This window comes from Megascapheus bottae, chromosome 3, assembly GCF_031878675.1.
Source record: "Megascapheus bottae isolate mThoBot1 chromosome 3, mThoBot2.hap1, whole genome shotgun sequence".
Lineage (NCBI taxonomy): Eukaryota > Metazoa > Chordata > Mammalia > Rodentia > Geomyidae > Megascapheus > Megascapheus bottae.
Window position 1 is genome coordinate 80,564,636 of NC_143511.1, and position 26,740 is coordinate 80,591,375.

At 45.4% G+C, this 26,740-nt stretch overlaps 1 protein-coding gene across 2 annotated transcripts in view; it reads left to right on the top strand.

Moving 5' to 3' along the window:
* Positions 1-22,271, top strand: part of Morn5 (MORN repeat containing 5) — a 33,909-nt gene extending 11,638 nt beyond the window's left edge. The window contains exon 5 of one of the 2 annotated variants that reach the window (XM_090330572.1): positions 12,950-13,079. In XM_090330572.1, coding sequence (XP_090186698.1) covers positions 12,950-12,957 — 8 coding nt within the window. In that variant the 3' untranslated portion in view covers positions 12,958-13,079. Of the gene's footprint in view, positions 1-12,949; positions 13,080-22,099 lie in introns of those variants that run through there. The other variant, XM_090330571.1, reaches the window with a different exon arrangement.
* The last annotated feature ends 4,469 nt before the right edge of the window (positions 22,272-26,740 follow it).

Sequence of the window (26,740 nt, forward strand, 5' to 3'; positions counted from 1 at the left end):
TAATGTTCTACCACTTGAGCCACAGCACCACTTCCAGCTTTTTACATATATGTGATACTGAGGAACTGAACCCAGGGCTCTGTGCATGCTAAGCAAGCCACAAAGAGGCCACACTCTCAGCTCCTGTACATAGGCTTAAATAATTAATGGAGCCTATAAATGCTCAGGTTAAGCAACTGCAGTAAGAAGGAAACTGCCAAATGGACTGGAATGGTTGCACTGGCTATGGAGAAATATCTTCCCCCTCTAGGGAATTTACTTGGGCAATCAGAGAAGATCAGAAAGTCACCTTTTAGCCCAGCACTTGTGGCTTACCCTTATAATCTTAGCTACTCAGAAAATTGATATCTGAGGATCATAGTTCAAAGCCAACCCTGGGGCAGATCAATCTAAGAGACTCTTCTCTCCCATTCACACGCCAAAAGCTGGAACTGAAGAAGGTGTGGTTCAAATGACAAGAGTGCCAGCATGAGCAAAAATGTTAAGGGAGAATGGGAGGGCCCAGTACCAATACACACAAAAAGAAAAGTAAAGAAAAGCAGTTACCTTGTGGCCTGGCACATTCAGGAGCTATTAGAGGCACACGGAAACACTGGTTCACATGGCCTGGCTCCTGTAGGAAGCTGATTTGTAGAACACTAATTCTGCTGGGTGTTCACAGACTCACTATAAAGTTCTTGACCAAACAAGCTTAGGAGATGTCCTAGCAAACCATGCAAAACAGGTCTATTTACCAAAGGTTTCTGAGGGCCCTTACCATGTGTATCATTTGTGGCTGTTAGTTAAACGCCCATTTCTGTCGCTACTTGCCTAACATCTGCCTTTCTTACTAGCCTGTCATATCCATGTGAGAAGGGACTCTATCTTGTCTCCACTTGGGTCAATCAGAGGCCAATGAGGACAACAAAAAGAACTCTCTACAAGCTCAACTAAATGAACTTTAGAGAGATGAGGACATAAAAGGAGGACATTGAGGCAGCAGAGAAAGCAGCTCCACCTCATGGCTCAAGCTAAGAGTTTAGAGGGTCTTTGGAAAGTCCCAGGATACCACAGGCCAGGCTTTGAGAAGAGAGCACTGCTGGCTCCTGGAGAGCTTGAGAAGGCACTGCTGTCCAGAATTGCCTGTGAAGAGAGAGCAAGGCTCTGATTCTAGAAATGCAGAACAAAGCTGGATATTAGAAGTAATATGGCACTGCTGAGCAGTGATGTGAGCCACTGCAAGACAGAAAGGACTTCAGTCTTCCATGTCTGTCTGCCTTGGCAGCCACTGACAGGTTCCAGCAGGCAAAGCTGCCATATTCTCCACTCAGTTCCAGTCTCCAGACAGCAGGGCATGGCACAGAGGACCTAGTGGGGCTGTGGAAGCTTCCACCTGGCTCAGCCCATGCTTCTCATTCTCAGAATGTTCCTCTAAAGAACATGCCTGCCAAATCCAGGTTTGCTAGACCTAGATTGAAGAAGATTCCTTGCTAAATTAATGTGGGAAACGTGTTCCCCACTATGTGAATCAGACTGGCCTCAAACTCTTGTGTTCAAGTAAGTGTGTGTGTGTGTGTGTGTGTGTGTGTGTGTGTGTGTGTGTGTGTGTGTGTGTGTGCTTGCTTGATCTGGGGTTGGAAAGGCCTGAGTGTTGTCCCTAAGCTTTTTTGGTCAAGGCTGGCACTCTACCACTTGATCCACAGCCTTCCTTCTGGCTTTTGGTGGTTCATTGGAGATAGAGTCTTCATGGATTTCTTGCACAAGTTAGTTTGGTCCTCAATCTTCAGATCTCAGTCTACGATTACAATCATGAGCCACTGGTGCCCAGCTATCTTGTCTTAATAATTGGGATTACAAGAGTGTGCCAACACACTAGGCTTGCTGTGAGAATTTAAGTCCATCCTTCCACCCAGTACAAAGGTTTTGAACATGTACACAATGTGCCAAGGAACTTGGGCAGGCACATTCTCGGAGAATGGCTCTCACAGCCTTTAGCTAACCAGGACTATCTTATAATGGGACCTCACGTACATGTAAGCATGTACAGACAGATATGTACTCATGTACTATGGTATTACGTATTCTGACCATTATTTAAATGCTGGTTGCCATGCACTAAGTTGATCTCACAAGTTTCATGAGAATCGGGATCAACTATCGGTAGAACATTATTCTAGCAGCTTCCTCTGAGTCACCTCCCACCCTCCACTGCACTAGACGACCCTCCCTCTGCTTAGTAATATTACATGTACCTGTAATAGCACTTAGCAGGTGACAGGGACCACGTGACTGTGCCTGGCTCCTCGCTATCCCTGGCATCTCACACAGGTCCCACAAGTTGGAGCTGATTATGCTTGTAAAAGAAAAATTGGGCAGGCAGGCAGAACACCTGCTTGCAAGTCCTTCATCATCTTTTAACTAATTGTACAAACTTCAATATCTAGCACATAATAGACAACTTACTATTTTGAATCATAAAAGCAACTCATTATATTTCTGTACACTTCTAACTTTGCAAAGCATCTAAACAGCCATCGGAGACCTCAATGAGTGGCACCTCAGGCCAGATGTGCCAGGCAAGGTTTTGTTTGGTTGAGTCAATGATTGCAACTGCTTGAGTCCCAGGTCCCCACCACTCCCTGCTTGTATGATCCTCAGCAACATCAGTCATTTCTGTTCTTCCTTCCCTGCCCCTATAAACCTTCTGAGCTTCTGTGCCTGGGATTGCTTGTCCGCTTCCCATACATGAAAGGAGCTGGGAATGGGCAAACCAATGATAAGAACACCAGGCCTCAGTGTGGTATGTGACCTTCTGGTGACAGTCACACTGGGTCTCATACCCATTCCAGTTTCACCACAAGCCCAGCGATCTTTCCAATCCACCTTACTGCTTCCCATGTTAAGTCAAAAAAATCAAACACAGCTACCACAAAGGCACAATGCCTATGTGCCTTTGATCATATAAAATAATTTTTTATAGAAATGAACTCCAAGAAATGGAAACAAACAGGGTTTTTTTGTTTTCTTTTTGTCTTGTTTGTTCATTTACCTGTCTTTAGGAGTGTAAGGGGAGGCACAGAAATGGAGGGACAAAGGATGAACAAATGTAGCAGTGGTACTCATTAGACACGAGGTTGAAAATGAACTATACAATTTGTGGGTGAAGAAGGGAGGGGAAAAGTGGGAGAGAGCTAGGGAAGGGGTAACATTGTCTAAAAAGAAAAGTAATTATTACCTGAACTATGTAACTGTAACTCCTCTGTATATCACCTTTATAATAATAATTTAAATCATATTTTAAAATTATACACAGCTAGTGTATAGTCTAAGCAGCACAGCAAGCATACAACAAAACAGGGGCTTATTTAGAATCTTTTGCCCCACAAGAGGCTAGAGAAGTAAATGAAATTAGAGAGATGGCATGTGGTAATTGAAAGCTCAGGGCCTGGAACCCATAGGTCTGACTGCCCTTAAATTCTAGACCCATCTCAGGCCAGCTGAGTGATTATGGGTAGGTTACATTTCTTCTCAGAGCCTCAGTTTCCTCATCTGTTAAATGTACATTAAAGTAGTCCATTCCCATCTGGAGAATAGGAAAATGAGTTAGGAAAAATGAGGTCAAGTATGCATTTAATATATAACCCAGCACCTGGTCCAAACAGGTGCTTAGTGACTGGCAATTAGGTTGGAAGAAAGAGCAGTGAGATGGGCCAGAAAATGAGGTGGGTCCTAGAAAGACGGATGAGATCAGATGTGCTAGATTTTCTGTCTCCTAAGTTACTGGGAGTTTGGGGGCTGCCGGCTCTTGGTTCCGGCAGTTGGACCCCCTGTCTAGCTTTGATGGTCCACTCTCCCTCCTCCTGTCTCACCTACCTCATGTTCTAGTCCACCTGAGCTAGATGCCATCTATTGGTAAACAGAGCCAGCACTTTGTGCTCTCTAATGTCACCCCACATGTTCCCAAGCACAGACTGACATTCTTCCATTCTCTGCCCATCACAGCGCGCCTCATCTCTCAATGCCTTGCATGAAAGAGGAGGCTACAAGTCTGTGCCAGTAATCACTAAGTCTACCATGTAGCTCCACCTGTGTGCCTACAGCTCAGAGAGACGGTGGGAAGAATACCCACCGGGGAGGAGTCTTTATGAGGTGCCAACTTATCTCATCTGCCCTTCCCAAGTGGGTAATTCGTGTGAGCCACCATTTGCACTGTGATACCTGGCCTCAGAAAGATTAATTGCTTGCTTGTAATGAATGACAAAATTACATTCAAACCTGAATCCTGCCTCACTCCAATGCTATTAGTTGAATAGGGGTATTCTCCACTTTAGAGCCATATATTAAAAGTTCAGTCCCCCAGTCATTCCTTTTGGGAGGTACTGTGGTCCTTTATCAGAAGGTGAGACAACGGGTGGGTGAAGATAAGGATGGGAGGTTTTTAGGTCATTGGTAGCTTGCGTTCTAAGGGAACTGTAGGACTTTGGTCTCAGTCTCTCTGCCTGGCTTTCTGGCTTATGGTGTAACAGTTTGCTCTGTCTTATGCTCCTGCCATGGTGTGCAGAGACCCAAAGCAATTAGGCTGTCAGTCCTGAGCTGGTAAGTCTTACCAGTTTATAAGTTAATTGTCTCGAGTCTTTTGTTACAATAGTTGGAAGCTGGCTAATGCAATGCACAGTTCTTTCCATTCTTCTTTTCAGTTTTCTATACCAATTTTTCTTGTACTTGTAGCTCTCTTCTAGACAGGGGTGGGCCATCTGATTCGTTGTTGTCCTTCTACCAAGCACAGTTCCTGCACCTGGCAGGAGCTCAGCAAGCTTCTTAAATCAACCAAAGGCCCATTTTAGAGTGTTCAGACAAAAAACTCTATAATCCCAGAAATGAGATACAACCTGCTTTGAAATGAGTCCTTGTACACTGCAACCCATACGGAAGTATCTGAAGAGATTTGGAATAATCACATTTCCTATAATGGGAAATGCCCTTCCCCAAGGCATCCCTTTCATTCCTCCCAGGAAGGGCAAGCCAGAGCCATGTTGGCAGTTTGTAGGATGTAGCTCTTTCATGTAGCTGTTGCTCTCCTCAACATTACCAGTAGGAATCATTTGCGAAACAACTGTACCACTGATCCTTCCTCCCTCCCCCCAATTAATGATACCCCATGTGAACGTCTCAGATGAAAGGCGCATTATTAATATTCAAAGAAAAAAACACCCTCGTAACCATTTTAACATGTACAGCTAACAATGAACTAAATTTGCTTTGTGGAAGACAGAGAGTGAGCATCCCAAATTAGTTTATGTAAAAGCTGAAATTCTTCCCCGAAAGGTCTCAGTACCGTCCTCAAAGAATACCCTGATCATCAGAAATGCCGTCAAGATTCCCGCCAACATTATCCCCTTTGTTGTCTGAAATGTCGAATCAAGCACATCTGGCAAGCGTCCTCAAGCTCACAAATCTTTCAAACAGCGTCTAATTCCCAATGGTGAGAGAGAGAACGCCACGGCTCTTCAAAATAGCACCAACTTTCCTTCAATCAGAAACAATGGCTCTGGATTCTTAAAAATATCACACGCCAGTGATTATTTGCAGAGAGGGTCCTTTTGCTGTTTGAACCTGTGGGTTTCCAACAGAATTTAAAAATCAAGACCACATGCCTCGTTTGGATGCACGCTGGGCTAAGTGACAGTGGGACAAGGGTGCGAACTGGGGGGGCCTCAAGAGTGACCAGGCTTCTGGGATTGCAGGTCTTGGGGAAGTAAGTAATGGATTTCCTTCCCAGGATGAAGGTGAGGAGGATGAGGAAGATAATGGTGAGCAGAGCCGGCATTGGCTAAGCAGTCACTGACTGTAAGCCAGGAGGAGGGGAGTCCGCATGTGAGCTGTGTTTGACAAAAGTGAGGAAAGTGAGACTCAGTGAGGTGAAGGGAATTTGGCAGGAGGAGTAGAATTCATAGCCAGGCTCATCTGCCTTTCAAAGTCTTCCTCTTTCCCTTTGCCTGGCCAGCTCTAAGATTCTCTGTCCACAAGGGCATCAGCCAGGTGCCCTCAGATGCTGGTGTTCACCTGCTGTGCAGCCGTCATTATTTTCCCACCTTTACAGCTAATGGAACTCGAGGCATGGTGAAATGCCTTGCCCTAACTCAGCAGGTAAAAAGTGGCACAGCTGGAATTTGAACCCAGATCTGGCTGGTTCCAAAGCTAAAGATGACATTTGAGCTGGTTCTGAGTGAGAAGGTGACATTTCTTAGTGAAAGAAAGGAAGAAAGGGAGGGAGGGAGGGAAGGAGGGAGAGAGGGGGAGGGGAGAGGAAAGGAAGGGAGGGGAGGGAGGGTGAAGAAACAGCTAGGGACATAGAGTATACCCTCAGTATACTCTATGAAGAAATAGCTAGGGACATAGAGTATACACTCAGTAAGTACAGGGTTTTACTGGTGGTTTCCTTTCCCCAGAATACTTCTCTTTCTGTCTTATTACTCAAAAACTGGTCAGAGAGCAGAATCTTTCAATGCCTCTGTTAATCTTGAAGTCACTGCTCTCCCTGGACAATGAAGAATTCTAAGATTCAGAACGAGCAAATCACTTGCCTGACCCCACACAGCCCTATCTATGGTAGAGCTGAGTCTGGAATCCCATATTCCCATTACCAGCTGCAACTCTGTTCAAAAACCGAGGCTATCTCTTCCTGGTGCTGCTCTTGAGCTGTCTGCAAAATGGCCCAGCGAGTCTTCGGCACAGCCCCCTTCCTGCCGTCATCTCTCCAGCGAGACAAAAGGCAATTTACCCAAATGTTATAATCACCTGGAGACTGGCATGTAGGGGCATCCCTGCTTTATCTGCAGCATTGTTCACAGCCGTGTAATGAAGGCTTTGTGGAGGGATAATATCACACTCGTAACTGCCAAATAAAATGCCCTCACAGATCCCATGTCCCTGCCAGCAGACTTGGGCCTCTGCTACACGCAAAAGGGATAGGAGGAATGTTGGAGGACTGAAGCCTCCACTAAGTCAGGGACTCACCACATCCTGGTCCTTTAAGGAAATTCCTGCTTGAACACAGGGCTGCCTGGGAAAAGAGGCCATGTTTGGAACTAGTGGGATACTCATGGCCTTTTCTGAGGAGGAGCCTCTCTGAGAACTAGGTTAAATTATAGCCTCTCTCCAGAAAGAGAATTTTGTCCACTTCAGGGAGGGTCAGCCACCTGGAAGCCATCCATAGACCCCTTGAAGATCGCTCCTCTAGGAATGACAGCCTATTCCCATTGGCCACCCTCCCGGACCTACAGAACTGTCCAGTGCCCTTCTTTCTCTCCGCCTCAACTTCAGAAGCCCTGGAAATTTCCCTTCTAACTGAGGACTAGAATGTCCCCACGATTCTGGTAACAATGTGTTCCCCGCCCCCAGCACCTCCTGAAGGCATCCAGAGGACACAGCTTCCCCTTCCCTGTGTGGAGTCAGCTGAGGACTGCCTAGGCAGGGTTTGTTTTGTCTCCTTTAATAGAAATGGCACAAGGTCAGGGCCCACAGGCCAGGCGGGAGCCTCACCTCTCTTCCTCAGCCCATACTCTGGAAGCCAAGGTAGTTGGCTGAAGCCCCTGTCCAAACCCTTGTCCCAGAGAGGCAGGCAGCATTCCAGACAGGCTTTTAGACTCATCTAGATCTACAGTCCTATGCCACTGCTTCATCTGAAAAATGGGGGTAGTAAGAGGACCCATCTGATAGGTTTGTGAAGGGAGACAATTCAGGGATTACTGCCAGGACAGTGGCTATGCCAATCACCTGATCACTTGCCCATCAGTGATCACGATGATGATTATTTTTCCCCCTGTGATAAATGGTTGAAAAGCAGGGACAGGCTTATCTCCACATCCCAGAGGAGGAGCCAGTATCACCCTGGCAAGCTGCCCCCGGCCTCCACCCACCTACTTTTGATGCTGATTTCAAGACTGAACTGGCTGCCTGTGGTTTCCTGATCTCTCGGCCTAGCCCCTGGCATTGTCTTCTGAATGTAGGCTCCATCATCCTCATCCTTTCAGGTTGACTAATGTCTTTGACCCCACTGTGTACACAAGGGTCTCTCACTTAGGGGTGAGACTCAGTGTCTGCCCCTCCAAAACCAGCACAGGGTGAGGAGGAACAAATGCCTAAATGATGACCACAGAGCCCCTCCCACCCCTCAAACTATACCTCATGAATTAAAACATATAAAATCCACACAGAGGGAATACAATTCTGTATGCCCTGTGATATCTATGCTAATGTTTAATTTGAAACACCAGTGTGAGATTCTTTGCCCAGTAAACCAGGAGTGATCCTGGAATCATTGTGCTGAGGCGATACAGAGAAGAAGTTGTATCCCCGATGTCACTGAATGATATCCCCAGACAGGAAGTGCCAGGGTAGGCCATAACCATTAAGGGAAGCTAGAGCATGGCGCAGAAATAATCAGGGGCTCTGGATACTAAAGACAGTGCAGATTGTAAAGACTTGCAGATTGCAAGCTAGAGGAGCAGCGCTTCCCTCAGGCAGGGCTGGACAATGAGGCTTTGACAGACGTGTAAGGGAGTTTGGGCTGGGCCTTCAAGGAAGAGAAGCCCAGTGAGGCAGCCTTAACTGATGTTTAGGGAGTGTGGTTTCCATTCTTCCAAGAGTGGATCAGTAAATACAGGAGCTGTACAAAATTTTCTCAGAGGATGGGTAACAATCAAAAGCAGGGCTTGGAAGACATTCTTTGCCCTCTCACTAGCTGGTAAGTTTGAACATATGCCTTCTCCTCTCTGAGAGTACCCCTCCCCACCAGGAGACAGAGATGGTAGCACTAACATAAAAGATTGCTGTGAGTAGTAGAGTTCAGTTTTCCATGAAACTATTCTTTTCTTTCTGCAAGTTCTGAGGCTTGAACTCAGGTCCTCCCATTCCTGTTTGGCTTGCTTGCTCACAGCCACTGCTCCACCACTTGAGTCATACCTCCTTCAGTTTGGCATTTTGCCAATTAATTGGAAACAGGAGTTTTACAAACTTTTGTACCTATGCTGGCTTCAAACTGCAATCTTTCAGGTCTGTGCCCCCTGAGTAGCTAGGTTGGCAGGTGAGAGTCACCAATGCCCAGCATATCATGGAACCCTAATCAACCCTCCTGGCTATCTCTATCACCCCAGCCTTGCTCGGGCCTCAACATATGTCAAGTGGAAAATGGGCTCCTACCTGCTAAGCTCTCTCCAGTCTAATGTTCACATGCAGCCAGAGAACAAAGGCGATAAAGTCAGGCCAACAGGGCGACCCCAGCTATGGCTGGTGGCATTTCTGAGCTGCCTTTGTATGAAGTCTAGGAATCATAAACATGGCAGGTAAAGGTGAGCCCAATTATTAGTGCTCAAAAAATAAAAACAAGAAGAATAGAAAATAAATGGTGCTGGTGATTTTGCTTTGCCCTCTATTCAGTACACACTTGCTTTGAGTGTGTGGGGTCCAGCCATTGGTCCTCATCCATGCACAGGAGGGCTGTGCTGCACAGAGGACAGTTTGTCTTTAAAGATCATTATTGCCTATGAACACAAGCCAGCCATACATCCAGTTTATCACAGCTGGACTTGCTCTCTGTCCCAACAATGTCACAAAACTGGGTATGTGTTGTCCTTCCAGGAAGGAGCCTTCCTAAGAGATTTCTGAGAGTTGTGTGACTCTAATAACTTTTTCCCTTCCTCACCGAGATCTCACAACTCCATCATGCTGTGCCTTCACAGAGGTGTTAATGAAGACATAATGAGGTTTTCACACAAGATGCCCACCAGATATGTCCATTGTAGAGCTTCCTAACACCAAGTAGCTATGTTTGCCCACATCATGCCCACCATGATAGCCCTAATTCCTGCCCTAACCTGACAGATCCTACCACAATCATAATATTAAAACAAAATGTAACCACATTCCCACATCCAACAGATTTTTTTTATTTTTTAGTTCGTGGGGCAAGGTACCAGATTATAATCACTTACTATTTTCATTCCTGGAATGCAGAGTCAGGTCACATAGGAAAGACTATTCTGAAGAGAGAAACACAGGAAGAATATTGAGAATCAAGAAAGAGGTGGCAGGATGATAGGATGATAGAAAAGCACGGAGAAACAGGCAATAGATAAGAGAAGCAGTTCCCAGCTTCCTGGAAGGGGGAGAAAGCCAATGACACCATTGGGAGGTAAACTGTTGAGCAAGACCTGAACACATGGAGACCTGTCTCCTGAGACCTTTGTTCTAACCTATGTTTGCTGACAGCTGGGGTGAGGGCTCAATTCTAGACCCTCTACGTCTTGACACTCCCACAGTTACCATCTCTTCTGCAAAGAAAAGTCAGTGATCAGAGAGTACCTGTAAACAGTACCCCTGGTGAGAAGAGCTGTAAGTCTCTCAGTTGCCCTAAACACTCAATCTGCTCTCCCCATCCTGTGGTTATCCAAAGGCTTGAGTACTTTCTGCCCCTGGGGGAGGGTACTTTCTGCACCTTTAGGGGGCATGTGGAACAAGGGAGAACATGCCCAACCCCCAAGCTATAAAGCTCTGGAAAGCCAACAGCAGATCACATTGCACATAGAAGGGGAGCCTCCACAGTGAAAGCAGCCAGGAGCTAAATAATAATAACAACAACAATAATAACCCTTATGTAAGAGACTCCAGCTTGTTTACCTGGGAATCAGTGTTGGGAATCAGACCCTGTATCCTGAGCACTGGTGAATGTTTAGCTACTGAGCCTCACCCCACAGTTACGTGGTGAGAAATAATATCTTAACACAGCCACTACACTACCTTGCAGGACCACTGAGCCTATTTCAGCCAAAAGACAACAGGTGATTAAAACTTCCAACAAACAGTATGTCCTCAGATGTGTAAATCCCAATGTAGAAACACATATAATATGAGAAAACATGATGGAGTTTCAAATAACAAACTCAAAGCAGCATTGATAAAAATTATCAATGACATTACAGAGGAGATATATAAGCACCTGCATGAATTGAAAGAAGATGTAAATAAACAGCTGAATGAACAGAAATAGAATTCAAATAAACAGCCGAATTAATTATGGAAGACAATGTGGGATATGAAGAAAAAACTCAACAAAGACAAATTCTGAGGGGTGGGGGGAAGTAAATCTGAAATCCTGGAAATGAAAAGCTCAATAAGCCAAATAAGACTCACCTGAAAACCTTGCTAATGGAATGGAACAAGTTGAAAGTAGAGCATCCATGATAAAAGATAGAGGAATTTGATCAATCAAACACAAAAAATACCAAGAAAATATGAACAGACTGAGAAAGACCTTCGGAACACCATCAGAAGACCAAATCTATAAACCCTGAGTATAGAAAAGGAAGAGAGACAAAAGACTAAACATAGAGCTCCCCTATGACCCAGCAATTCCAGTACATGGCATTTAGCCAATCCAGAAACAAGGATATACTAAAGTCACTAGCACAACAATGTTCATTGCAGCACTGTTTCCCATAGCAAAGATATGGAACCAACCCAAATGCCCCTCAGTAGCATCAACAAAATGTGATTTTTATATACAATGGAATTCTATGCTGCCATCAGAGAGAATAACATCACCCCATTTGTAAGGAAATGGAAAGACTTGGAAAAAATAATATTAAGTGGTGAAGTAAGCCAGACCCAGCAGAACATAGGCTCAATGGTTTCTCTCATTTGTAATAATTAGTACAAACCTAGGACTCTCCTAGCAGAGGATTACAATAGCTCAAAACCTAGATACATAGGTCATATAGGATGAGGCCAAATGAAAGGATCTCCAGAATGTGGAAAAAGAGATTTATATTATGTTATTATTGTTCTTAATGTACTATGTTATTTCTCTTCTCTTTTGTTGCCCTTTGGTTAATGTCTAATATTGTTACAGTATCTGACTTTGTTACCTGGTATATTATTTGTTTATTTGAAATAGGAAAGGGAAGGGGGGAAAACAAGATAACAGGGAGGGGGTGGGGGAGGGAAATGGGGATAAAAACATGAGAGGGGGTGTCAATGTGTGAGAAGTGATATACCTTCTGTCTGGCAAATATAACTGTAACCCCTCTATACATTACAATAAAAAAAAGAAAAGGGAGACACAAGGGCTAAAAAAAAAGCTCAACGAAGTAACAGCAACCTTGAGAAAGAGAGGGTCATTTAGATCCAAGAGGTTTTTCAGAACACCAAGCAAGCAGGAAATACTCCTATATATATTACAGTAAAAAAAAAAAAACCCTGAATACATATAACAACAGTAACATATAAAGGCAAACTCATCGAGTCTTAAGCCCCCATACAGGGCTCTCCGTACAGGAAATGTTTCTCTTTTCGAATTTTCCCTACTTGAATCCTATTATCCTAAAACATATCCTTGCTAAAACTTTTTTTAAAAAACTGAAAAAATTACATTTAGTGAAGTAAGCCAGATCCAGGGGAACACAGGTGGCATCTTTTCCCTCATCCCTGGTAGCTAGAACGTCCTATAAATCTATAGGTAAATGCATTGTGAAAGTTGTTACAAATGAGTTAACTAAAGTATAGTAAGCTCTATGGAAAGCAAAGATGACTTTGTTAAACATCAAAAATCAATACATAACCTAAAAATTAAGAAAAATGAGATAAGGGGTGGACAGTGAGGGGTGGGCAGGATGTTGAAAGGGGAGATATTTATTGAGAGGCACTGTATTGATATACTGCTTTGTTGAATGGCATCCTTTGTATGGGAAAGGGAATTAAAATATGAAAATATTTTAAAAGGAAAATGCATCAAAATAACATCAGATTTTTTTTCTCCAGAAACTCTAAACGCAAGGTAGCCATGGAAATAGAATAACTGTCAACCTAGGTTAATGCATCCAGTAAAGCTTTCTTTCATTACAGGAGAAATAAAAACCTACCTCGATAAATAGGAATTCTTTCTTTAAAGCATCTTTCTAACTTTGCTTGGCAGGTCTTTAACAGTTGGTGATAATTTCTCAAGTTGTGCACCTATTTGAAAATTCTGGCAAAAAACGAGAAAAATCAAGCCTGTAAATAGAGCTCAAACGTAATAAAATTGTTTTGATCTCTAAGTTTAATAATTAATCAAGTTTGAATGAGTCAATTATAACATGTCTTTAATCTCGGTTTTGCTGTTTCTCTTTTTGGTATGTTGGAATCAATCCTTTTCTCCAAGTCCCTCACATGTGAATAGGCTTTGATGAGCTCATGGGAGCTACACCCTAGGCCTCCAATTCCCAGGGGGTGAGGTCAATCATCCTACTCCACCTCCACGCTCCAGCTCCAACCCAGCCCAAGAGATGTTCCTGTACAGGGAACCACAAGAGCAGCCCTGAGGCCTCCCACCTGCTCCATGGCAGCTCTGCCTGGGCAATGACCCCTCTGTCAACATTGACACTCTGTGGCCTTGGCTTCTGGCAACCTCTGCCAGCAAAGTTCAAAGCCTCTTTCTTGTCAGGAATTGTGACAGGGGTTCTGGGGTGTGCATACCTCATTGTGGCACTGCCTTGGCTTTTCTCTACCACCTCGCACACCCCTGAGTTTACAGTAGGACTGGGCAGGGGGGAGGGAGGGGAGCACCTGCCTACAAACAAGAATGGTGATATGCCATGCACCAGCAATGAAGCCCCGAATGCTCTGGGGGGTGTTTCCTCCTTCCCCCAGCAAAACTGAGGAGTAACCCATGGTAGATGGCCCCTGGCCACAGAGCCTAGCCCAGCCCCTGCATCCACTGCTAGCCCAGTTAACTGCACTGGACTCATTCTGCAGGTCAGCAGGTCTCCTCCCTCTGTATGTAATCACAAGCACAGACTTCAATGACTCTCCAGACACATGTGTTACACAAACCACAAACATCTTGTATGTGAAAAACACCCAGAATGTCACCATTTGCGTGTTCTAACACATATATTTACACTAATATATATTTAAGAACAACTGAATGGACATAATGCATTTGTGTGTGTACTTGTAGTGTCACTATATATGACTATATATGACTAGCACCAGAGCACACTTAGTCCTGCCTTCTGCCGTGATAGCAAATTGTTGCACTCCCTAAGCTTCAGCTCCCTCATCTTAAGTAGGAGTAACACTATCATACTGAGGAAGTACAAATAGAGGCACACACACACATGCACACACACACACACACACACACACACACACACACACACACAGCTGGGCCCTTCTAGATGATTGGCTGCTAAGTCTCCCTCCCTCTCCAAGGCAACATACTTTGTACCTTCTGGATCTCCTTCCTTTCTCAGGCCCCACCCCAGTCCTCAAAGGGGTGGGACCTATGTGGCAAGGATGATCACAGGGATGCCCTGACAAAGAAGAAGCAGAACCCGGTGTATAGGTGTCCAGTGACCCTGATCTGTCTGTTTACCTTCCCTGAGTTCTCCTGTCTTGGCTTGTCCCTATGGTTTCGAATAAAATTCAGTAGTTTCAGTTCTTACAATGCTGATCCTCCTAAGTGCCTCTCTTCCCTAACTTGCAGAGAATGTGGTGACTTCCTTAGGGACACTTCCTTGCAGGCATCAAGTCTGAGAATTACAAGATTCATCAGAATGGAGTCTTCATTTTCCACTTCCTGGATGCCCACCAAGTGCTATTCTTCCTGGTTCACAGACATGCACAGTAGCCCTGTTCAGAAATGAGGAGAGATGTGCAGAATAGCCCAGCAAGTTAGTGACTCAGCATCTGACCCAGGCCTGTCTGGTTCCAGAAATGCCACCTTGCAAAGACAACTTCTGGCTTCTCATTAGGTCAGATTTCTATGCACCAGAAACTGTGCTAACCACTTTTCAGGAACATTTGGTCTTCATGGCAGACCTTTAAGGCAAATGATTTGCAGATGAGGAAATGAGGCCCAGTGAGAGGTCCAAAGGCAATGATCTTACTCTTGCACCATGCCATGCCACCACCTTTCTTCTCATCTCCTGGATAGCTGCTGTTTCCTTGCAGCTGTTCTGAGCCTTCCAGGATCTCTTCTGCTTCTTCTCCAATGTCGTGTTGAGCTGCAGACAGCACCCGTATGACCTGAGCATCATGCAGCAGGCCCAGCCCAGCTGAGACCTATGCAGGATAGCCCCTCTCCATCTTTGCTGTGTGGCAGGTCAGGTAGTCATTGAGCTCCTTGCCTGTGGTTAATGCTCAAAAATGATTCTGGACAACCTAGCCTCTATATGCAGTGGAGATGGCCTCAACACACACACAAAAGACAATAGCAGCCAACAGACTCAGACTTACACTTGCCTGTCTGCCTTCTCTTGGCAGCTCCATTTGTCTGGGGAGAGGATGAAAGCCTTTCATCTCATCCAAATCCCACAAAGTAAACCTAAACCTATTACTTTTCTTTTTTTAGCTGGTCCTGGGGCTTGAACTCAGGGCCTGGATGCTATCTTTGAGCCTCTTTGTGTTCAAGTTAACACTGTATCACTCGAGCAACAACACCACTTCCAGCTTTTTTTTTTTTTGAGTAGTTATTGGAGATAAGAGTCTCACAAGGACTTTTCTGCTCAAACCGGCTTTGAACTGGGATCCTCAGATCTCAACCTCCCGAGGAGCTGGGATTACAGGAGTGAGCCAATGGCACCTCACTGAACCTATTACTTTCATGGCCCCAAATGTACATCATTCATTCATCATGACTTAACTAAATGATTTTTAAAGGCTTGGGCCCTGATAACGTGGCTTCCCCAGGCTTATGGTGCACTGTGACCAGTATCACATTTCTGGCTCCCCTCATCAGGGAAGCCAGGTTGGACCAATGCAGTGGCATGGGAGACAGCCAGGAAGGCAGAGGGCTAGCCCACCACATAACTCAGGGAGGCCTTAGGCCAGCATAACCTCAAATCTGCCTCTATCCTTTTCCAACCATACCATCTTTAGGGTCGTGTGAACTTAAAATCTTTTTGGAAAAAAATCCTGGAGCAACACATTGAATATTTGTTTATGTTAGAAGCAATACTTTTGAGCCTAGGCATCAGTGACTCACACTTATAATCCTAGCTACTGAGGAGGCTGAAATCTGTGGGTCACAGTTCAAAACAACTCCAGGCAGAAAAGTCCATGAGACTGTTTTATCACAAATTATCCACCAGAAAACCAGAATTGGCACTGTCACTCTAAGTGGTAGACTGCTAGCCTTGAGTGCAAAGGCTCAGGGACAGCACCCAGACCCTGAGATCAACCAAAACCAAAAACAAACAAACAAACAAAAACAGACAGTAATTTCTCAAGTATAAATGTTTAAAGTATATCTCAATTGGTACATCTTATTTAGGATTTTTCTTCATTTTTTGCCAGTCTTGGACCTTGAACTCAGGGCCTAGGCACTGTCCTTGAGCTTTCTCAAGGCTAGAGCTCTACACTTGAGCCACAGCACCATTTCTGGCTTTCTTCTATGTATGTGGTACTGAGGGATCGAACCTGGGTCTTCATGCATGCTAGGCAAGCACTCTACCACTAGGCTAACCTCCCGGCCCCGTTTTTCTTCATTTTTAAAACATATATTTTTTGCCAGTCCTGGGGCTTGAACTCAGGGCCTGAGCACTGTCCTTGAGCTTTCTCAAGGCTAGAGCTCTACCACTTGAACCACAGTACCACTTTCAGCTTTTTCTATGTATGTGATACCAAGAAATCAACTGCAGTCTTCATGCATGCCAGGCAAGCATTCTTGCCGTTAGGCCACACTCCTGACCCCGCCCTGGGCTTTTCTGATGTTCTGAGAAATGCTGCACCTAAGCCAGGTGCTGGGGAGGAAGGCACCTGCCTCCTTCACAGGGAATGTACATAAAGCTAAAGAAACACCACTGACCATGTGTATTTGGATTCATGACGTAGCTAAAGGTAGCTGCGTTTTACAGTGTGAGATGCATGGGGGAGCATGGACTCTGGAAGGTCCTAAAGTCCAGCCCAAGGGGAAGACGGTCTTGCTGGGAAGGCTTCTCATCATGGGAGTCTGGACAGATTTCAGGCTATCTCATAGCAAGTTCCTTTTCTCCAGAGGAAACTGTTCAAATCATTCAGGAGGGGTAAGGCAGGTGGGTGGCAGCAAAGTCATTTCCAAAGCTTCATTCCAGAACAAAGACATCTTTCTGTGCACCAAATGGAGGTAACCCTGAAGAGGGAGCCTCCTGGCACTAGTCACTGCTGCAACTTACTCCTCCCTGTCCTCAGCACTGGGCACAGGGCCAGCCACAGGATTGAGCTTGTTGATTCATTTCTTCAATCCACAGGTATTGATGGTGTGCCTTCTATGTGCCAGATACTTCTCTACACTCTATGGACACCACAGGAAACAAGCAGACAAGGCACTCATTGGAGCTTACAGTCCAGATAGAAGAGATGTAACACACACATAAACAGAAAGATAAGGAGTGGAGGGTGATAGGAAGAAAGCATGGAGTGACTGGGAGATGGGGCCAGAGATTGAAACCTGGATGCCAAGAAGAAGTGGGTGCTTAGGAGATATTTGTTTAATGGCAATTGAGGAAAGACAGAATGAAAATGATTTACTCAGATTCACCTAGCAAAACATTCACTGAGCATCTCGTTGTCTTGTTCTGTTGGCCAACAGAACAGATATGATCTTTTCGTTGAAAATTTTACCAGGTGTGTGTGCGAGAGAGAGAGAGAGAGAGAGAGAGAGAGAGAGAGAGAGAGAGAGAGAGAGAGAGAGAGAGAGAGAGAGAGAGAGAGAGAGAGAGAGAGAGAATGAGAATACTGGGGCTTGAACACAGGACCTGGGTTCTGTCTCTTAGCTTCTTTACTCAGAGCTGGCACTCTACCACTTGAGTCATAGCTCCACTTCTTGTTTCTTGCTGGTTAATTGGAAATAAGAGTCTCACAGGACTTTCCTGTCCAGTCTGGCTAAGATTATAGATGTAAGCCACTGGTACCTGGGAAGCGTTTAAGGTGAAGGGAAACAAGACTCCAGGGTTCAGATTATGAGAGAGAAAAGGGAAAGGCTTTCCTTTAGATGACTGGCAGTGTGAAGGGACTTCCACTTTTCTTGAAGAACATGCTAATTTCTCCTATTACAGGGCACACTGGATTTTCACGCATTTTTAAATAACATTTTTATTTTAGAGCACTTAAGGTTGTATAATTATCAAGAAGACAGGCTAGTGTTCTTAATATGCCCTATATACCCCATTAATTGGTACATTTTTTCATAATTCATGAATTAGCACTAACTCCTATTAGCTAAAGCTCATAGTTTATTCGAACTCCTTCATCTATCTTTATTGTCCATTTTCTTCTCCAGGATTCCAGAATATCACATAACCTTCAATTGTGTCTCTGGGCTCATCTTAGGTTTTTCTTGGTTTTCAAGAGTACTGGGCAGGTATCTCGTACACTGACCCTTAACTGGAATTTGTCTGATATTTTACTCCTGGTTACACAGAGTTGTGGGGTTTGGGAAGGGAAAACCACAAAAACAAGGGCCATTTTCATACAAAGTTACCAAGGGAACAAACTGTTAATGATGTGCTGGTAATGACATTAACTGAACCCCTGGCTGAGGCTGGGTTTCTTCAAAGGAAAAACATCATCCATTTCTCCACTTTTTCTTTCCATACCATCGTCTTTGGAAGGAGGTTGCTGCATACACCCATGCTTAAGAAGTGGGGGTTTTAGGCCAGGGGCTGCTGGCTCACACCTGCAATCCTAGCTACTCTAAGGACCACAGTTCAAAACCAGATTGGGCAAGAAAGCCCATGAGACTCTTAGCTCCAATTTACTGCTAGAAACAAAAACAAAAACAAAAAACAGAAGTAGAGCTGCGGTTCAAGTGGGAGAGCACTAGGCCTTGAACACAAAAGTCTAGGAACAGCCCTCAGGCCCAAAATTCAAGCCCCAGGACCAGACACACACACACACACACACACACACACACACACACACACACACACACATTAAAAAGAAGTGGAGTTTTTGATCCAACTCTGGGGACAGAGTATCTATGTAAATTATTTGCTGGAAATCTGTTTTGCTATTCATGCATTTTGCCAATATGCTTATGCTGTTTTTTTTTTTACTTCTAGTATTTCTGGAAATATTTTATTTCAATTAACAAAAACACATTAAATTACCAAGACATTAAATTGGAGGGAAGGAAATGGCCGATAATTATTTTCAATTTTTTTCTATTGTCAGTATGCATTAATGAAAGGAGATTTAGGAACTAGCAAGAACAGCAGGACCTCTCTGGTTTCATTCCTTAAAGCTGGCCACAACTCATATTTCAATTCATTTTTTTTTCATTTTTCTTCCGTGCTCAATTTTTGCATTGAGCATATTGTCTATATAGTTTTGTTTCTTGTCTCCTACTTTCTGGCTTATCACTTAAAAATATTTCCTCCATGTTGCCATTTCGACTTCACAGCTATCATTTTCAGTAACTGCTAACTTCACATGGCTTATTGTGTCTATTTACCGCACCCCCCTCCAAACCACTATGGTTCCTCACATTTAATTGGTATTTTGAAGTTATTTGCTAAGTGACAACAAAGTGATTATTCCCTAGACACTGAATGCATATCATTTTATATTCCCTTGAATCTAAATAGTTCTGAGACAGATATATTGTTCTTGAGTGGAATCACCAGGCCAACAGGGACCAGAAACTTTTAAATCAATGTACAAAACCAGAAATCTTCTTCCTCTTCCCTCTGCACCACCAGCAATTGTGCCAAGGGTAATAATTTGCAATTGATTAAAGAGTTTGTGGGGTGTTTTTTTCCCCATCTTTTTTCCCCTCTGTCTCTTCTCCCCCTCCTCTCCTGCCCAAAAGGAGGAAAATTATCTGAGAAGGTGAAGATGTTCTCAGACAATCATATTAACATATTCCAACAATCGCAATTTGCAAAATAGTAATCACAACTCCCAGGCTCTGGGAGGCATTAATCAAAGCTACAGGTTTAATTCCATCTTAAATATTGATGAAATGTGCTTCGGCAGCCTCACCCTGGTGTGGCAGGGCCAGGGAGCCTTGGAGGCTGCAGGGAGGTGGAGGGAGGGTGGAGGAGCAGCTGCTGGAGGGGAGGCATCTGTGATTCAAATTGGTGGCTGTACAGCCAGGTAGAGAGTGAAAGGGGTAGTGAAGAGGGCTGTTAAGACCATTGCTGTCAATTTGTAACGATCAGGGAGGGGCCTGAGGGCTGGTTCTGCACAATACACCCAGTTTGTCTGGTTTCAGGGGTTACCACTGAAGAGGCTGCAGCTGCACTGATTCGAATAGCCTGGAGACTTCAGAACTGTAATTATCAACCAGGCTGCTCACAGTGTGGCAAAAGTGGGCTCCACCAGCACTTAACTCCTTGTGTGCTGACTTATCACCATCACTCTCCCCACCCCCCGCATTGCCAGCCTCTGACAGGACTCCCAGGCTGCCCGACCAAGGGAAACTGAGGCCCACTTGTTCCTTAGGGCCAATTCTTCCAAGGCCAGGGCTTGCTAGCCAGCAAGCCTTCTTCCTTGGGTTATCTGCAATGGAATGGAGCTAGAGGGGTAGGTCTGTGGAGGCAACCTGGCCCTATGGGTGAGAAGTCAGGCCACTGGCTCAAATTCCGCCTAGGACAATGTTTGCACCCTCTGTTAAATGGGAGTGCTCTCTGCCCTGCTGGGCAGCTACAAAAACATCCAGTGAGATTCAGTGTTGGTGAAGAACACGGTGGGTTGGCTTTGAGCTGCTGTCTTCCTGTCCCTGGGGGCCCTGCTATCTTGGGCAGGGTCACCTCATTCTCTGGAGGGCAGGCTTTTGCTGGCCCTTTTGTGTTTCTGCTCTCAGGGAGAGACCCCTTGTCGCCCGAGGAGGATAAAAAGTTCCATCCTCCTGTTTTTTTTTTAAGTAGGAAACAGTGAGTTGGGCAATGCTGTGGCCCGGAGGAGACCACGGCCATCAAGGGAAGATTGGTGAGAGGGAGGTGATGTGGGCTCAGCTGGGAGCACGGGTAAGGGAGGATCAGTGATCACTGTCATGGAATTTTCCAGAGTAATTCTCCCACATACTTATGCAGGAAGGCCTGAGCTCCAGAATGTTGCTCCCAGTGTGGGTCCTGGCATGGAAAAAGTGGAGGCCACCTCTACCTGCCACCACTGGGCAGATGGAGAGTGAGATGGGCAGGAAGCCAACCACAGAACAGGGAACACATACCACAGCAATAAGAGGCAAAGAACTAGAGGTATACGCAGCAGCCAGAAGAGATTCTGACTCCTACTGCTGAATGAAAGAAGTACGACACAATGAAATTCACCACACAATGCTGCTTTTGTAAATTAAAAACACATTCACACACAAAGCAAGAGGACATATTTTATAGTGCTGGGTGCGTTTTTAGGGGTGTATATCCTCCCACCATTGGTGTGGGTCCCCCATGGCGGTGGTGGAGGGGGGTTGGGTGTGGGACTGGAGGAGAAGGGTGGGGGGATAAAGAGAAAGGAAGTAAATCACAGGGGTTCGTCACCGAGAGATGACGGCAGAGCACCGAGGACTGGAGTGGCTGACTCAGCCCTGGATTTGAGGTTTTGAAAAGCAGCACAGGCTTTGTAGTTAGAGAAACCTAGGCTCAGATCCCAGACTGTCCCACATGCCAACCCTGGGGCAGTGGACACAGGGCCCCATCCTCAGAGCCTCTGTTTGTTCATCTCTAAGTGCCTGTAGTGGCATCCAGCCTGTCACGGAAGCCCTGGAGAACGAGGGCAGGGAGGTGACTGCATCCAAGGCCTCAGGGAATGGTGCTCCTCTCCTGCCTTCCCCATGAAGACACTTGAGTCAGCAGAGGGTGTTGGCTCCCTTGGAAACCACAGGTTCTTTGAAGGGTCACGAGTAAACGAAAACCAGTATCTGAGGCTCTGTCTGCCGACATTACAGCCAAGGCAGGCATCATCTGTGTTCCGTCAGCCCAGGGTGAGTGTGAGGCTGTCACTCTCTGTCTGTCCCTTGGAAGCAGATGAGCTTCAGATGGCCAAGTCGCCTCCAGCCTGTGATGGAATGCACTCGCCCCCCCCCCACCCACCTAGAGCACTCCCAGGATAGGGGAGGTCTCCAGAGCATCAAACATGACAAGCTCTTCCTCTTTCCCTGCAGATGATGACGAGCATGAGTGGATTCTCCACACCTGTCGGAAGGGCTGGGATGAGATCGTTGGTCACAGGCCCAAGTTGTGAACCCTACCAGAAGTGTCCATCTGTCCTGCTGACAAGATGTAGATCCAGAACTTCATTTTGACTCTGGAATAAAGGTTTCCTGCACTTTGTTATTTAGTGGCCCTAACTGTACTGGCCTTGGAAGTCGGTTTCTCAGAAGGTGTCTTTGTTTTACCTGTGTTGGAATCATCTGGACAAAATTATGAATTACACAGCTGTTCCCAGGCCCCAGCCTAGACTTGCTGATTAAAACCTTTGTTCCAAGGCACTGGTAGCTCACACCTGGAATCTTAATACTCAGAAGGCTGAGATCTGAGGATCTCAGTTTGAAGCCAACCTGGGCAGAAAAGTCTGTGAGACCCTTATGCCCACTTAACCACAAAAAAAATCTGCAAATGGAGCTGTGTGGTTCAAGTGGTAGAGTTCCAACCTTGAGCACTAAAGCTCAAAGACCATGCCCAGATCCTGAGTTCAAGCCCCAGTGCAAGCATAAAACAACACTAACAAAAGAATCTACGGGAGCACAAAACAAAACAAAAACAATCTCTGAGAATTGCCTTCCCAGGTACTCTTTATGTATAAGGACATTTGAAAACTCTTTTTTTTGTGGATCATTGGGCTTGAACTCGGCCTGGGCACTGTGGCTGAGCTCTTTAGCTCAAGGCTACCCCCTAACCTTGAGCCAAGCCCTACTTCCTATTTTCTAGAAGTTAACTGGAGATAAGTCTCAGGTCCCTTTGTGCCTGGGCTGGCTTTGAACCTTGGTCCTCAGATCTTAGCCTCCTGAGTAGCTAGGATTATAGGCGTGATCCACCGTACCCAGCTAGAACTGTCATTTTGATAATAACATGTACCTAATTGAATGACCAATTGTCTGCCACAAGCAGTGTACGTGTGTATGTGCGTGCATGCACTCGAGCGCACATGTGTGTGTGTGTTTTCTTTGCAAGGAAGAGGTGAGCACCACCTTTTGCAGATAGGGACTCTCTTGGTCTTAGGGAAGTAGGACCTGATCACTATGCCCAGCTCAGAGCCAGAACCTTCCCAAAGGCACAGAAATGACTCCATAAGACCGCCTTCCCCTCTGCATAGTTCAGCCACCTGAGCCATGTACCATAGACACAGTCATTTGTCAGTGTAGTCCCTGAGAAAGAACATGATTTTATCATCATCCATACCAAGTTTGAATCCCAATGGAACACAGATGTCATATAATCCTGGACAAGTCATTTCCTTAAACTTTCGCTTCCTTCTCTATAAAATGGTTATAATGGCTTTACCTGGGGGCAGGGGGTTGAGGTGAAGAGAACTGGAAGAGATGGAACATGGCCATATCATCTGGGTTTTGAGGAGCCATTCTCTTTCTTCCCATTGAAGGGGCAAAAGCTTTTTCCATTGATACATTAAAAGACTCTGAACCACAGTAAGAAATCAATGATTCTGGACAAGTGCCAGTGCAACCCAGAACGCTCAGAGGACCAGAACATTTCAACTATAGAAGCATATACACATTTACTGTTGCCCACTGCCAGATCTGACTGGTATTTTCAAGGAATATGGGCTCAGTAAATAAGAAACTAAGGGTTAGGCTTATTAAACTCCTTGGCACTATCGTTCTGTCCTTTAGAAGAGGGTGTGGCAGTGCACACCTGCAATCCCAGCACTCTGAGGCTGAGGTAGAAAGATCACCAGTTCTACTAGTCTGTACTATATAGTGAGAATCTGCCTCAAAAAAAAGAGACCAATTAGTTAGCTATGCACATAATCATGCCTTAAAATACCACAGACATCACATTTGTCAGCTAAAACTCAAAACATGGCTACATGTTCCAGATCTACTTCTGGCTCCCAAGTATCCAGGCTCTGTGTAACTGTTTCTCCCGGGAGGCTGCTCCATCCTGCGTGAACCTCATTGTCCCCTGGCTCACCAGAGCTGTGCAAGGGGAGGCCAAAGCATGGGGATTGGAACTGGGAGGACTCTGCTAAGGTCTGCAGAAGAGGGAAATCAGATCTCAACTAAGGACACAGAGTCATCATGCAGAAAGGACCAGAAGCCAGAGGGAGGTCTAGGCTCACTTTCCGCTCTACCACAGAGGGGACCTGGGGAATCACCTCTCACATCGCCTTAGGAAAATGATAGGGTGGAACTCCACTAGTGGTCCCAAATTATTTTGAGAACAGAAGGTGCATTCAGACAAAAGAAACATGCACACACACACACACACACACACACACACACACATGTACACACAAACTAACACGTTTCAGTTAAGGGAGAGGGGATGGAAATGAAGTCAGAGATAAGCAACAACTACAACAACTAAAAACTAATAAAGAAAATAGCCCTGCAGTGTAAGTAACCATGTGCATTATGAACTGAGTTTTACAAACCACAGTCCAGGGTTATAGGAGGCAGGGAAGCCTCCATACCTAACAGGGCTTCTCTGCTCTCCATGGCCAGAGCTTTGGCTTGAACAAAGGATTCTGTAGATAAAGATTAGGTAACCACTAGAAAGGTTATGTGGTACCCAGAAACCAGAATATGTGGTATCCTGAATCTGGCAAAGACACTATGAGGCCTCTCTGGGCTCTGGTGCAGAAACTGATACCTTATCTCTCAATGCTTTAAACTTCACCTGATTGCATACAGGCCTGTAGTCCCTCCCTCATTGCTCTCCCACCAACACCTTCTTCCTTCCTACCTATTCTCAGGTAGACTGAATCCAGCGCAAATGCCTTCCCTCATCCCCACAGGTGGCTGGAGGAATGTCTGTTTATGGAATTGACAGACTTCTTTAGGACAAAGTCAGCCTTGAACCCTTCTCTGAATCTGCAAAACCAGCACAGGATCCAATAGAGAGCTGATGGTGTCAAAGCTGGTGTTCAAAGGACAGAATGGAAGATGGTAACCAGCTTGGATTAACTAGCTTGATTGCCTACAAAGGCTAAACACTGGGACCGGGAGTTTGGCCTAGTGGTTAAAGTGCTTGCCTAGCATGCATGAAGACCCGGGTTCGATTCCTCGGTACCACATACATAGAAAAAAGCTGGAAGTGGTGCTGAGGCTCAAGTGGTAGAGCTCTAGCCTTGAGAAAGTCCAAGGACAGTGCTCAGGCCCTGAGCTCAAGCCCAGGACTGGCAAAAAAAAAAAAAAGGCTAAACACAGAGGAGAAGCAGAGGAGAGAAACACTGTACCTTTACAATGCACATATTACCAACTGGGAAATAACAATTTTCCAGAATTTCATTATCCAGCATCCCAGACAGTCTGGAAACCTGGGAGCCAGTCCCTTAACCAGAGAGCAGGAAAGAAATGGAATTCCATCATGTTCCTGATTCAAGTGCCAGCACTTCTACTTGCATTAACTTTATTTATTACACAAATAAGACATTTACAAAGCACGACATGAAAGGTATGTAACAAAACAGACATTGGTTTTACAAAAAAAAAGTGCTTACAATTTTTTTTCCGTGTGTGTGTGTGTGTGTGTGTGTGTGTGTGTGTCCCTTTTGTATTTAAATAAATAGTCTTGATGGCCTGTACATTCCCAGGCTATCCTTAACAGGGTAGTGGAAACATTTGAACTGCAACATGCTATGACCATGTGATCCACACAAGGAATAAGCCCTGGGGAGAGATTCAAGGCAGAGTGGGTACTGGATGACCCTCAGCAGGGCTCAGCTGGCCACTTACCACATAGTTGCAATTTGGGGCTTTGATCATTAGGAGCAAACATCTTGGAAAGATTGGAGCTACCCAAGCCCGGTGATCAGGCCTAGGTTGCTCTGGTTAATGTCAGTGCTCAATACAGGGCACTGGATGCATTTTGAACTGAACTGCACTCACAGCATCCTGGGTGCTGCTTTCTCTTCATCCTCAGTCAGTGACATCTTTGAAAGGGAGAGAACACAGGTTCCCTTCTTGGGCCACACTCATGTTTATCTCTCCTCTAGGTCCTAGAGCATATAGCATAGAGATTCTCATTGAAGGGCCAACTTCCAACATGTGAGGTCTGAACCCTTATCCAGACTCCGTGAGAAGAGTGTAATCGATTAGCAATGTCTGTCATGGGTGAAACCAGCTGCATATGTTTTATGAACTTGCATCTCCTCTCTGAGAGTCTCCTTCCAAAACCAGGAAGGAGGACTTGGGCTATAACGCACTTACTTGCATCCTGTGGTGGCAAATGCATCAATCAGGTCACCACACAGTTCTAGAACTACAGGATAAGCTTGGGACAAATGGGCATCCCGAAAACATAAATCATGATTGTGTGTAGTCCGAGCCCTTTGTTTGGGGTGGGAGAGTTGCAGTAGGCTGGGATGGATGTGAGCTATGTCTGGCCTCTGTTCTCAGAAGTGGGTGGGGCTGGCTCTGGGCAGAGTTGGTGGGGAGGCACAGAGGTGCCAGCTGGAATCCTGGGCTTGGCATACTCATGGGTGACTCTTTCTACTCAGAGATGGATCAGAATTAATATTCTGGCTGCCATTTAACTCTGCTCACTTCCCTAGCGTTCCAGGAGTGGTCTTCCCCTCTTAAAAGCCTCACAACTGCACCCCCATCCGGAGGTAGGGTAATCAG